We start from the raw sequence: 14391 nt of genomic DNA on the forward strand, positions 1-14391 counted from the left end.
GGGGTCTTGCCATGTTGGCCAGGCTGGTCTTGAACTCCTGACCTCAGGTGATCCATCCACCTTGGCCTCCCAAAGTGCTGGGATTACAGGCGTGAGCCACTTTAGCCAGCCACATTGTATTGTTGAGCATCCTTTGGAAAAATGTGGCTACGCAATCATAAAAATATATATATATAATTATATTATTTTTTCAAAGATGACCTTTCCTAGAATGAACTGAAACATTTCCAGGAAAAAGGTAAACAGAAATAAAGAAACTTGACACTCACATGACATCATCCCATCTACAATCCTCTTCTCCCAATCTGTACCAATGGAAACCAATCTTTCTTCAAGGCATAACCGAAGTATTTCTTCTTCTAAGAAGCCTTCCCTATCACCCCTCCTCCAAAATGCCCAAAATTGAATCCGCAGCTCTAACTTCATGTCTGCGTGTTTCACTAACCTCCCATGTTATCTCTGGCTGTGAATCCTTGGCTCTGCCTCCCAAGAGTCTCATTAAAGGTTGACTGGATAAATGAATGAACATTAATAAGTTATCTCTTAGTAAAATAATGAAAGGCTTCACATTTTCAGACCTCTTGATGATAATGTCACTTGCCCCAAGAATAAAGTCTCCCTTTAAGTCAAATATTTAAGAATCTCAATATTTAATATACAAGGCAATAATACTTTAAAAAAAAACAAACACACAGATACTTTCCAAACCATGGGAGAAAAAGGCAACCTAATCCAGTGAGCTCTTGTGAGACTTATGCATCCTGGCAACCAAAAATCAATGTGCATGAATTTCTAATGCATTTGAAAAGCAACGGAGACAGTGGCAATCCTGTTAATATCAACCCAAGGTTAGCTGCTATCTATCTGATTTCCTTTCACATTCAGTCAGTAGACTGCCTTGCAGTGATACATCAACAACCCAGTGATGCAAAATTCAGGGAAAGAGCTGACTAATCTTGTCAAGTAATCCAACCTGGAAAAAGGTTTTAAGATCCCCTGTTTCTAGAACATCCACAAACAGCAATTCTGGAATGTACGTACCCGTGGGGTTTCTGACTGGGTCCTGCGAGCCACCATCAGTAACAGCTGTTGCTGAAGGGCACTGACTGCAGGGTCCCCAGAAGACGGATCTTGACTCTCAGAAGTTGTGGTACTGGAGGAGCTGACCTGCATCTCTCTGAGGATGGGCAAAACAAAAGCTTTGGTTACCTGGTAATACCAGAAGTCATCTATTTATTATACACAAACACAAGGACAATAGGAATGCCCAAAGCAGGTAGTGGATGAGTCTTTACAACCTTACATAAACAGTTAAGAGTTTAAAATTATGTATACAAGGCTACCTTCAGGTAGAAGGTCAATTACTCTGCATACATTGAAATTACTCAGGCTGCCCAGAGTTGCAGTGTGTCATAGGGCAGGTAGGTAGATACCTGGTGTTCTACAGATGACAATCTTAATTTTTTTAAATATTTAATGGCTGGGGAGGCCTTAGCAACAAGTTCTAGCCTCACATTTTGTAAAAACAGTGGGCTTGATAATTCTCCAGATACCAACCAGGAAGAAACAGAGATGAACACCTCTGCTACCTGGCTTCATCTCCTCTCCACCACACCCCAAAGCAAGGTAAATACATATTAGACAAAAGAAATGTGTTGGGTAATTGATCAAGAGGACATTATGGAATTAGTTGTGATCTATATCTAAAATAGTTTTATTATTTTTAATCACACACAGATTGACAAGACTTAATAGTAAGCAATCTCATTTTTACAAAGGAAAAAATCCTGGCATTTTTTTCCTTTGTCCCAGAAAGCAAAAACTAGGACATACTTCTCTATCTGATTTTCTAGTAGGGTATCTATAAGTTTTAGGAGACAATGTTGGCTGCCTACTCAACAGGCATGTCTCACAGAATGTCTCCTAACATAACTCCATTTTATTAAGTCATCCAAGACTGTGTGCTTTGGAAGAGACATGAGGTCCTTCCCTAGCCCCAGGGAAAAATCCTGGTCTTTAAGCCATTCGTCCCGGCCAGAGCTTGGCTTTGGAATGAGAAAGAAACACAACTCTAAGAGGTCATTGGGGAGCAAAGAAGAGTTGGCTGGGATTAAGAGAGCTCTTGGACAAATTTTTCTATAGTTCTTAAGTAGTAACAAAAGTAAAAGACAGTCTTTCTCCAGGCCTTTACATGATTCGTGAATAGTAAATACTGCCATCATGAAGGACAAACTTGAGTACTGGAGAGCTGAGTGATGGAAGGGAACTAGTTTTTTGATGACAGCATTAAACCTCTGAATTCACCAACCTTGAACAGATTATATCTTTGGGCTTCTTGTGTTCTGACATAATACATCTCATCCTGCAGCCCATTTTGTTACAGAAGGTTACTTGTAGCCCAAATTACACTGTCTAACACAGGCTCCTTAAGAATGCAGATGCTACAGTAACATAATTCCCTTCTGATTTATAATCTACACCTTTCATGATAAAGTTTCTGACAATCTTTTGGATGTTTCTTTTTCCTAACTCCTTCCTATCATATTCATAAACACACCAATAGTTATTCTGTGTGAATGATGTTTAAAATACTGTCATATAGCTGGGCGCAGTGGCTCATGCCTGTAATCCCAACACTTTGAGAGGCTGAGGCAGGAGGATTGCTTGAGCCCAGGAGTTCAAGACCAGCCCTGGCAACATAGTGAGACCTAATCGCTACAAAAATGGAAAAAAAATTAGCTGGGCATGGTGGCGCATGCCTATAGTCCCAGCTACTTGGGAGGCTGAGGTGGGAGGACCACTTGAGCCTGGGAGGTCTAGGCTGCACTGAGCCATCATCACGCCACTGCACTCCAGCCTATGTGAACAGAGTAAGATCCTGTCTCAAAAAAAAAAAAAAGCAACTTTCATACACACATGTAAATAAACATAAACTTCAATACATTCAATAAAGTCTTTATATAAAGAAACACTTAGGAAACATAACATGACAAAGTCAGGGTTTAGGAAATGAACCAGGTAGAGTAAGTACGTTGAGTTTGAAAACTTAAAAATCCTGTGCTTCCGGCCGGGCGCAGTGGCTCATGCCTGTAATCCCAGCACTTTGGGAGGCCGCGGCGGGTGGATCACAAGGTCAGGAGATCGAGATCATCCTGGCTAACACGGTGAAACTCCGTCTCTACTAAAAAATACAAAAATTAGCCAGGCGCAGTGGCAGGCACCTGTAGTCCCAGCTACTCGGGAGGCTGAGGCAGGAGAATGGCGTGAACCTGGGAGGTGGAGCTTGCAGTGAGCCGAGATCCCGCCATTGCACTCCAGCCTGGGCGAAAGAGCGAGACTGTCTCAAAAAAAAAAAAAAAAAAAATCCTGTGCTTCCATTATTTAATGCTTGCTCCTAAAATAGTGCTTTTCCTTCTTGTCTATATTAGTGACATAATCTCTGTCATTAACAGAGAAAAAGATTAGTTAGATTTATAAAAACAATGTTCATTCAAACTCTTCTGTGTTGTACAGAAGCCACTGAGTAATGTAACTCTGTCATTTCACATCGAAATACAATAGAACTGAAATTGCATTGTTGACACAAATTCAGAAATATCTTAAACGGGGCACATGCCAGAACTTCACTAAAACCAAAAGATTAAGCTAACTACATTGTAGGTAAGGTAGGTAATGATCATAAATAGGCAAGAGTGGGAAAAGAAATGTATGCTTCTGTGCAAAAATGTAGAAGGTGTACAGCACCCTCTATCGCCAACTGAGATAAACTAAGAATTGACTACGACATAATGTGTAACGAATGGCTGTTTTAGAGCAGTCTTCCTCCTACTAAGGCGTCCTGCTAGGAAACATGATACAAAAAGAAGTGTCAATCAATACATATCAGCTTAATTTTTCCATATTTCTTAGTACATTTCAGATTGTAAAATAATAATAATAAAAAACATCATTTTCCTATGTAAGCCATTTAAATATCCTTTAAAAAATCTATGGGTTGATTTTCTATTTAAAATCTTTTGGGTCAGTTCTAGAATTAAACAGAACTAGGTTAAAGTATACTACTCACTATCTGTGACTGTAAGCATGTTGTCTTCCTACCTCAAATCCTCCCTATAAAATCAGGAAGATATTTTCCTCGTAGGGATCATTGTGAAAACTAAACCAGACTATGTATGCAAAGCAGTGAACATTGCCTTTCATATATTAGGTACTTCATAACCATCCCTGACCCTTTTTACTTCCTTTTGTTGATATAGGACTTGACTGTGCTTTTTCTTATATTAAATAGCAACACAACTCCTATGCTTTTACACAAACGGTATATTAATTTCAGGTGTCTCTGTTAGCGGGCATGGGGGAAGAGTATCTTGCCCTCAACTCACACCTAATCCTCCTTATTTTATAAAGACAGTCTCAAACAGCATATTAACTTCCCTCTTAATTAACCTCTTTTATAAGGGTTGAGTATTCTAGACAAGGCATGGGCATATTAAGAAAGATTCTCTTCTGAGCTTAATGACTGGTATATGTCTGCATCAGAAACCTGTACTGTCATCTGTACTGTCATGTGTATATGGGCTCCCCATTTGGCCAGGAGGAAATGGTTACATGCTTACAGCAAGCATTGTTCAAATGGAGACGTTTCCCTTATGTGATATAATTCTCTGGTGTCCTGATAGTGTAGTTATAATCCAGCTTGCCCACCCAAGTACGAAAGAGACAACGATGTCCACAAAAATCACTGACACGGACAGGTGGGCAGGAGTGCAATCTTTGAATAATTCCAAAGTCTATGTTCTTTGCTAGTGTCTCTTCTCCAAGTATTTGCTGCTTATTCTCTGTCATTTTTTAAAGTTATAGACTGTGAGCAGCGTAATCATCTAAAAAGACAGTATCTTAGTAACTTAAAGCCAAAGCTTTTCCCACATTAATACATATAAAGTGAAAGCGTTAAGTTTCAGGAGACATTTTCTCTTCCTCCAAAACAATAATGGAAATGGAAATATCCCAAGCCTGTAGTAACTATTCTGTGAACTACAATACACGATACTTAGCACATCTGGTCTCAATTATCCCGTTCTCTGGTGAATCTTTGGTAAACTAGTTTGGTTCAGGGCTATAGCAGAGATAAGTTTATGTAAGCTAGATTGAGCTCCAAGCAATAGCAGAAATAGTGATTAATGGTGGAAATTTCTAAAAGTGCTGCCACTAGAAGGTAATAAAAGACGGGCGTGGGGCTAGGATCTAGTATGGGCCAGAAGAGTACACTTCTATATGGAAAGAGTTGGGCCTCAAATTGACCATGACGATATTCCACCATACCGGACTCCCCAGGTTTCCACCATCTGAGCTTCTACAAGCAACAGTCAAAATACATGTGCTTCTTCTACACTGTCTCACTGATACTGGAAAAACATTTCTTGAAATTCTTCATCTTCCCCAGAGTTAAAAGACGATAGTCTACCACTCTCAGAGAGAGGGTCTCCCTTTTTTTCTGCCTCTTTCCTTGTTTTTCAGGCTTTCTCCGGGGACATGGGCACAAGGCACACAGAGGGACACAGAAATGAAAGTCGCAGCAACATGTTCAATATGTAGGATGTTTAACTAAAGCAGCACTGTTCTGAAAACCATAACCTGTTATTTTGAATTTTAACAGGGATTCTTGTTTTAAAGTCAGCAAACAACTCTTCTTTTATGTGACAGTAAAATTTGTGTGAGTATCGGAGAAAAAGGCAGCGACACTGCGGAAGCGAGGCAAGGCTGGGAGCATGGGACCTGACTGCCATCATGTGGCGGCAGCAGCTGTTGCCACCGGAACAGAACCACACTGAGCGGCAGGGCCAATGCTCAGGCTTTCAGAGAAAACGCCCCAGACAACGAGAGTCTTTCTAGAATCAACCTCACAAACCTTTCGTCCTTATGACTCTACGCCTGGGTGAAAGTACAATCTCTTCCTAATACGTCTAAGAAAACAAGATAAGAATGACAGTGAAAGGAGCAAAGAGTAAAAAGTGAAAGCCAAAAAGAGAGGACATGGAAATTTGGGAGGGCAGACACTATTCCAAGGCAGACCCAGGTGATCACCTGCTTCTTGCCAATCTTTTCCACCTCCGTGTGATCAAAGGCACCAAGAACCCACAAAAGTTTTTCAAATTTGAAGCAGCAAATACCTATCTCTCTACTATTCAAATTAAGTGAGTGAGGCAGCTATATGCATATCTCAAATATTTGTAATAAAGGATGAAATCTCTAAACTATAATTGAATGGCACATGGTACTGGGTATATCTAATATTGAGAGAAGTCACAACATTTTACTCTTCATTTTGAATATCTAGTTGACTTGTTTTATTGCCTCACATTCCTGTTCAGCTATTCCAAGTCAGAATGTCACTATTATTTCTTCTGACTAAAGTTAAAACCACAGTCTAAACAGACATGATTATTTCTTGCCGTTTTCTGCCTGCTTATCTTCTTTGGGAACCAGGTAGATAATTAAACATTGTGGCTTTAGAGGACTTTCCTGAAAGTTAATCCGAATAAGTAAGAGGTTTTGTTGAGATAAGGGTCAGAGAAGCTGATAATGTCAACAAAAGAATAAGAACTCTGAGGAGGTAGTAAAGATTAAGTACAGGGCTTCAATCTACCTTTGGAATATGGTACACAGTGGGTTCAGAGATAAATGGCAGCTTTCAAACATAAGCCTAATTTATAAACTGAAAATATCTGCTTCAATCTTTGCTACAATAATTCAAAAAAAAAGCCACGAATAAGTGAATTCAGATAAATATTTACATTACCATCCTACTCTTATTTTTTAAATAAAAACAAGTTGAAGTTCCATCCTTGATACAAAAATCCCCAAAAAAGTCCTGCAAACAAACTTGCTACAGAATGACTCTTCCACTCCGTAGACTGCCACGCCTACTTTGTGAGTTATGGATCCTCAAAATGAATGTAAATATCATGTCTTTCCAATCAGATTTCACTGGGGAGCAGATGATATGCATTTTGCATGCATTTCCATTAGATTGCTTATGACACTGGAAAAGCCAGATTAATACTTAAACATGGTTATAGATTGTTCATAGAAGAAAGCTCTGCTATATTACTTGGATTAATTTATACACAAAGAAATATAAATATTTGCTGAACAAAAAAGAGAAACTATCAAGCTTTAATTACAAGATCTACTGAGTAGTAATAAAAGTTCACTCTGCAACAAACCCTCTGCACTCAAAAACACATTTCAACTTTCTAAGCAGCTGTACCTCCAACTTCCTAGGCAGATAGCCTACTTCCACTTTGGTTTTCTAGGCAGATTAGCAATTCCAACTTTCTAGGCAAATTAGTTCATTTTGGCTCTGAACTACTGAATCAATCTTGTGTTCTGGGTAATAAAATACTCAAGCGGATTTATCCTCTGGAAGTTTTTCCTACTAGCAATTCTAAAGGCTGCAATTCAAGCTGTAATTTCCTCATTCCGGTTTCTGGGGAAAGCAGAACTGTGTTAGGTAACGTTACCAAAGGTACCTGCTCTATGGACAGCTATTGAACAACCGGAAAATGCTGCTTATGTTTCTGCAGCAGTCCACAAGAATCGCACTGGTTCCCACAGTGACAGTGAGGCCAAGGAGAGAAATTTGTTTCCTCTCCCGGTTTCCTTCAGGAATTCCCAAAGAGACATGGAAGTTACATTACTAACAATTCCCTAGTCATACTTGGGAGTCAGGGATATAAAACTGTCACATGGTAACAAGGCTGAACAATAGCTAAGAGGAATGGCTTTTTTTGCCAATAATATAAGAATCAGCCGTTTAATGGCCCAGTTGGAGACAGTCCCAGCCACTGAAGTCACCTTATAGGGAAAAGGCTGCTTTTCCAATATATCTTCCATGGCTGAATGGCTTACAGCCCCAAGTAGGCATCCTTCCAAGTTCAAAATCAAAGTTTATGTTTCTATAATAGAAGAAATTAAAATCTAATTGCATTAAAAGCCACGGACATAATATTAAAGGACCTACGCTAAAATTATCATACATGCCAAGATGTTGGAACACAACATGTTAATACCAAGATGTTGGAACACAACAGGTTAATAACGGGAATGCCTTAAAATCACATAAACCATAAAAGCACTAGAGGAAAGGCTTCCACCTGGCCAAAAGTATCTTTTGTTATATAAAATCAGGTATTTTGTTATAAAAAGTCAAGAAACAAAAGTCAACATCTTTTGGTATATCAAGTCACAGTGCACTTTACCTGAAGTCCTTCTGCTTCTATCGAAAGACAGTAACAACAGCTAACACTGACTGAGGACCCTCTGTGGCAGGCACTGTCCTAAGCACTGCATGTGTACTATCACATTTAATTTTTTTTTTTTTTTGAGATGGAGTCTTGCTCTGTTGCCCTGGCTGGAGTGCAGTGACGTGATCTCGGCTCACCACAACCTCCGCCTCCCAGGTTCAAGCTATTCTCCTGCCTCAGCCCCCTGAGCAGCTGGGACTACAGGCATGTGCTACCATTCCCAGCTAATTTTTGTATTTTTAGTAGAGACAGGGTTTCACTATGTTGATCAGGCTGGTCTCGAACTCCTGACCTCGTGATCCGCCCGCCATGGCCTCCCAAAGTGCTGGGATTACAGGCGTGAGCCACCATGCCCAGCCCACATTTAATTTTTAAAGCAAACCAGTGAATTAATTACAGAGGTATTATCTGCATTTTTTGGTTAGTAAATGGGTACTTAAGATGGTTAAGCAAGTTGCATAATGTCAAACAAAAAGTAAATATCAGTGCTGGAATTTGAACCCAGATAAGTCCGAGACAAAATTTGTGTTCCCATAGCTAGATACTAAACCTCTGATTTCAAGGAAGTAAAATTCTCAATGTCAGATTTTCCTCTGTTGTTAGCTTTCATACAGAGAAAATTGTTTCCTTATGAACTAATAAAACACAGGGCTGGACTGGGCGTGGTGACTCATGCCTATAATCCCAGAACTTTGGGAGGGTGAGGAGGGCAAATCACTTTGAGGCCAGGAGTTCGAGACCAGCCTAGCCAACATGACAAAACCCTGTCTCTAGCAAAAATACAAAAGATTAGCCAGGTATGGTGGTGCGTGCCTATAATCCCAGCTACTTGAGAGGCTGAGGCAGGAGAATCGCTTGAACACGGAGGCAGAAGTTGCAGTGAGCCAAGATCATGTCAATGCACTCCAGCCTAGGCCACACAGCAAGACCCTGTCTCAAAAAAATTAAAAATAAAAGTAATAAAAACTTAGGGCTGAAAAATTTGAGTCTCTACCTCTGATTTCTATGTAGATTGGTTTAAAAACGGTCATTTTACAGATTTCATTCTGCTTTACTTTCCCACTTATAAAAGGAGAAGATCACATTCTATGTTCGAATGTGTTCATCTGGCAAACTGCTAGTGCTTCTGGCTGTCCCTCCAACTGTCCCACCAAAGATGAGGGATTTATTTGTTGAGGTCGTTTTGATAATCCCACATTCATCAGGGTTGTTTCGCTCTGCCAATAGATTCCCATCGCTCCTGCTGCGTAGAGAACAAACCACACTCCTCCACCGGATTTCATGGGCCCCAGGGCCCTACTCCATCCCTCCTGTTTAGCTTCCCCTGCTGCCCCTCACCCCAGAACTCCAACTGGGTCATCTTTGTCATTTCCAATGATTCATTTGATTTAATCCTACATTTATTGAGCACCTACCTATAAACGGCTAAGCGAAGGCTGGTTTTAGGTGTATGCAATCTAGAAAAAGAGATGGGAACCCTCTACAAATAAATGAGATACCAGGGAGAATGTGATCAGCATCCTCCTGGCAGCAACTTGAAGAGATGAATTTATTTTCACAGAGAGGACTGAGAAGGAAAAGAAGCATCACAGAGGCAGATTGTAACTTGAGCTTTCAAAGATGAGAGTTTCAAAAGGGAGCAATGAGTGGAGAACTTGGCAAGGTGGTTTGGACGAGCCTGCAGTGGGAATCACGTAGGGGCATCTGGATGCCGCATATGTGCGCAAGAAGAGCTGAGGGCAAGCGCTTTCCCACTGGAGGGAGCAGGGCAGAGGCTGACCACAGGTAGCTCACAGGCCACAGCCAACCATGCACAACCTGTGGTCTGTGGTGGTGTTAAAAAAAATTAAAATCGGCTGGGCGTGGTGACTCACACCTGTAATCCAGCACTTTGAGAGGCTGAGGCAGGCGGATCACGAGGTAAGGAGATTGAGACCATCCTGGATAACATGGTGAATCCTCGTCTCTACTAAAAATACAAAAAAATTAGCCCGGGCTTGGTGGCACGCGCCTGTAATCCCAGCTACTCAGGAGGCTGAGGCAGGAGAATCGCTTGAACCCAGGAGGTGGAGGTTGCAGTGAGCCGAGATCACGCCACTGCACTCCAGACTGGGTGACAGTGGGAGACTCCATCTCAAAAAAAAAAAAAAAAAGAAACTTAAAATCAACAACATGAAACAAAATACACTTTTAGATACAAATATGCATTTCTAGCTCCTTGTGGAAAAAAAACTGGAAAATCCTGTCACCTGGGGCTTATGAGCCATCATAAGTAGACTAACATAGCAGCAGCCCTTCAGATGGGATAAATGCCCTTCAGATGGGATAAGTGCCCTTCAGGTGGGATAAATGTCCTCCGATTTACTGCAGTCATCACCACTCCTCTCTACTATTCCACACTGGGCCCCCTTCACCTATTTATCACACCTGCCTGGGCTCTGGGGAACCCTGAGCCTGTGACGCCATGGTGGGGGATGGGAGCAGGGAGGGAGACTCACCTGTCCACTGGCCACTTACTATCTACATGAAGCTGAGCACTTTTGGCAATCAGTCTTAGTTTCCTTATCTGTAAAATAGAGCTAGTATCACCAACCTTAGTTTTGTTGTGCAGATAAAATTAGACAATTTAACATTTAGCTTAGTGTATAAGTGTTTAACAAATAGTGGCTGTTACTACCAGAACTACTGAAGGAAAGTGCTTTGTTCAGGGCCACGAACTGCTGTAATATTGCATATGGGAACACAGGGGTAAGGTACAAGCCACTGGGTCTTTCCATGGGGCAAAATCCTGACCTGCTGGCATTTCACTAGCTCTGCTCTGGTTCTATTCTTTACCTCTACCATTAGAGATACAGCGATGACACCCCCAGGTGCACATGAACTCACACGAGTGCACACACGCACTAGTGTGTTAATTCAGAAATTCAACAATCTAAATTGAGCCTGATAACTGGTTCTTATTCTGCTTTCTGAGAATTTTTCTTTCAGATAGCCAACCCAAAGATTCCCAAATCATCATTACATCATGGGCTTCTGCAAAAGACAAAGCTTATTACAAATCCAAAGAAATTAGCCCCCCGTGAATGGGTAGCACAGTTTTCCATGTGTCAGAGTCTGGGGAGATGTTTGAGACAATCGGAACATCCACCCTAAGCCTGTCAGACAGCAGTTTAAATCCAGAAGATCATCTGACTGACATAGGACTGACTCGTTTTTCCTGAGCACGAATTAAACAGATGGTAGCGCCTTAACTGCTTTTCCAGAACTGCCTGTAATGCTGTAATTTTGCTAAGTGAAGGGACTAGAGTTTTGTGCTTATGCATCTGACAGGAAGCACTGTATATCTCCTGTGCCCAAATGGGCCACTGGATGCCACAACACCGCATAACAAAGTCCCCTCTATATTCTATCTTAAGGACTAACCATACATATGATAGCAAACCGTGTGTATTATTTTACTTTATCTTTGAAGCACAAGAAAGAGAAGTTACACCTGGCAATGTGTCCTTCTTTTCTACAACTCTTCTTGTTTGTTGGTGTTTTTGCTATGTTTTGTTTTGGTTTTTTGTAGAGATGGAGTCTTGCCATGTTGCCCAGGCTGGTCTCAAACTCCTGGGCTCAAGTGATCTTCCCACCTCAGCCTTCAAAAGTGCTGAGATTGCCAGGTGTGGTGGCTCACGCCTGTAATCCCAACACTTTGGGAGGCCAAGGCTGGCAGATCACGAGGTTAGGAGTTTTGAGACCAGCCTGGCCAACGTGGTGAAACCCTGTCTCTACTAAAAATACAAAAATTAGCTGGGCGTGGTGGCGGGCACCTGTAATCCCAGCTACTGGGGAGGTTGAGGCAGGAGAATCACTTGAACCTGGAAGGCAGAGGTTGCAGTGAGCCAAGATTGCATCACTGTACTCCAGCCTAGGTGAAAGAACAAAACTCTGTCTCAAAAAAAAAAAAAAGTGCTAAGATTACAGGTGTGAGCCGCCATGCCCAGCCCCTTTCTAGAACTCTTAAGACCAACACCCTGTCAAATAATGCTGGAGAAAGAGCAGACAGTCAAAGACCCAGAAGTTGCTATCTGAGACTGGTGGACCAAGACCTTGCCCATTAGAGCATTCACACATGAGAAAAGCTAGGGGTGACTAGGGACGTTCAATAAAGATTTTCTTCAAGGGGAAAGTTGCAAAAAACTTGAACATTTTTCTCTTTACAGGAGCTCAGTAATTAATTCAGTTGCCTTTTCACCAGAAACAGAGTCCTCGGGGTCACTTGTTGGTTTTTGCTGCCCGGCTTTTATCCACAGAACTCCAAACATCCCTCGGAGAGCCAGCCCCTTCCAGTCTCGGGGGAACCTCGAATCCAGCTCTGTGTGTGTAAGTAAGCCCAGGCCATGTGCTTGCCTGGTCTTAGTGATTGGGCTCAGGGCATATGGCTCAGTCAGAACCAATCAGACACAATGAGACCTTCCATGGGATCTATGGGAAAGAAGCATACCATTTTGGCTGGACTTAGATGAGAGAAGACACAAGATCTAGGGTAACAACAGCCGTCTTTTGACCACCAGGATGAGGTGTTTGAGAACGGTGTCAAAACAGAGGAGCAGAAGAGCAATGGAAATCGCAAAACTAGGCCTCAATGACTCAATCTGAACCTCTTTATCTAGACACTCCTGAAGACAGATGGACCCAAGACTGTTCAGTTACATCTCCGCAAAATCCCCACTTTGATTAAACCTGTTTGAGATGGGTTTCCCTCCTTTGTTACAGAAAGGGGTCTGTCTATTCTATGAACTTGAAAAGGCAGGTAAGAAAGGGCCTGGTATTCTGAGACTCTCCACCAAGCCACACGCCTCACAAGAAAGTTCAGCATCAACACATTCAGTTGCCTCTCAGTCCAACACCCCCGTAGCACCCCAACACAACCTCACCAAAAGCCGTTTCACCAAGGCTGAACGCACTGTGGCAAACCTATGTCCAGGCAGCTCTGGAAACGGAAGGCAGGTTAAATATAAAAGAGCTGTAATCTGGAAAGGAAATGCAGAGGAAATGAAAGAAAGCAGAGGCTGGAGGAAGTTGAATAAAGAGAGAGAAATTTAAGGGGAGAAAGCAAATTAACAGGTCATGCTAGAAGAGGCAGAGCCTAAGGAACTGAGGCTTAATGAAAACACTATAGGTCCTCTCTCTCATTTTTACTTAGATACTGTAAATTTTCAGTTTTTTAAGGCTCTGGATATATGGCCTTATTCTAACTATCATTACTGACAAATGCAGTTCAAGTGTTTAACCTAGGGGAAAAATGACATATATTTATCCTGGGGGAAAGAATTAAAAAGGAAAATCTTGTAACTTTGGGATAAAACAAGAATTTGGTCTAAATTCAGCTTAGAAAAACTTCAACTTTTAGCTGGGAATTGAAGAATAATATGACAGTTTTCAAAGCTGTGTTCTCATGCAATTACATATTTTGTCTGAGAAAGCTGCCACCTTAGATGACTAAACTCATCAAACCATCATAACCTCTAGAATGTCCTGGAGGTTAGAGTAAAGTTGTGGACAGCAAACCTCCCTCTCCTCTTGGGTGTCCATTTGCATGGGGACTTTGCATGCTTGTTGGCTGGAGAAGAAGTTTGTGCCATTTGGATTGGTCCATGGTACCTGAGGGAAAAGGAGGAAGAGTGGACGGCAAGTGGGGGATGAACAAGATTTCTGTTTTCCCACAGGACTGACTTTGGGCATATGCAGTCTGCTTTAATGCAAAGCTCGGGAGGGACTGCATGGCGGGAGAGAGCCATCACCTATGGATCTCATCAGACCTACCTGAATGGCAGACACTAGCATTCCTAAGCAGGTAAGAAACAGTAGTGGCTTTAAAGAGAGAATGCCCTAAGAAGCTGGCACACGACAGCATTCCACCTGGAGGCCAGAATGCAAGGACAAAGACAGCCTTTGTTCTAAGCACACAGGAGCCTCCCCGTGAATTTCCCATAAACCCTTGGGAAGACTTTAAACTTGGAAAGACACATGGGGTCACAGGCTCTGAAATTAAGGTTTAGATGTGAAGCACAAGACATTCCAGTTACACCATGAAAGT

The 14391-nt window shown here is 41.7% G+C and overlaps 1 protein-coding gene across 5 annotated transcripts in view; it reads right to left on the reverse strand.

Moving 5' to 3' along the window:
* Positions 1 to 14391, reverse strand: part of PCNX2 (pecanex 2) — a 351803-nt gene that overhangs the window by 259224 nt on the left and 78188 nt on the right. For all 5 annotated transcript variants that reach the window (XM_058430821.1, XM_032137273.2, XM_032137274.2 and 2 more), the window contains exon 9: positions 1042 to 1177. In XM_058430821.1, the coding sequence (XP_058286804.1) occupies positions 1042 to 1177 (136 nt within the window). The remainder of the gene's footprint in view (positions 1 to 1041; positions 1178 to 14391) is intronic.

The sequence above is a fragment of the Hylobates moloch genome, unplaced genomic scaffold (assembly GCF_009828535.3).
Source record: "Hylobates moloch isolate HMO894 unplaced genomic scaffold, HMol_V3 SCAFFOLD_18, whole genome shotgun sequence".
NCBI lineage: Eukaryota > Metazoa > Chordata > Mammalia > Primates > Hylobatidae > Hylobates > Hylobates moloch.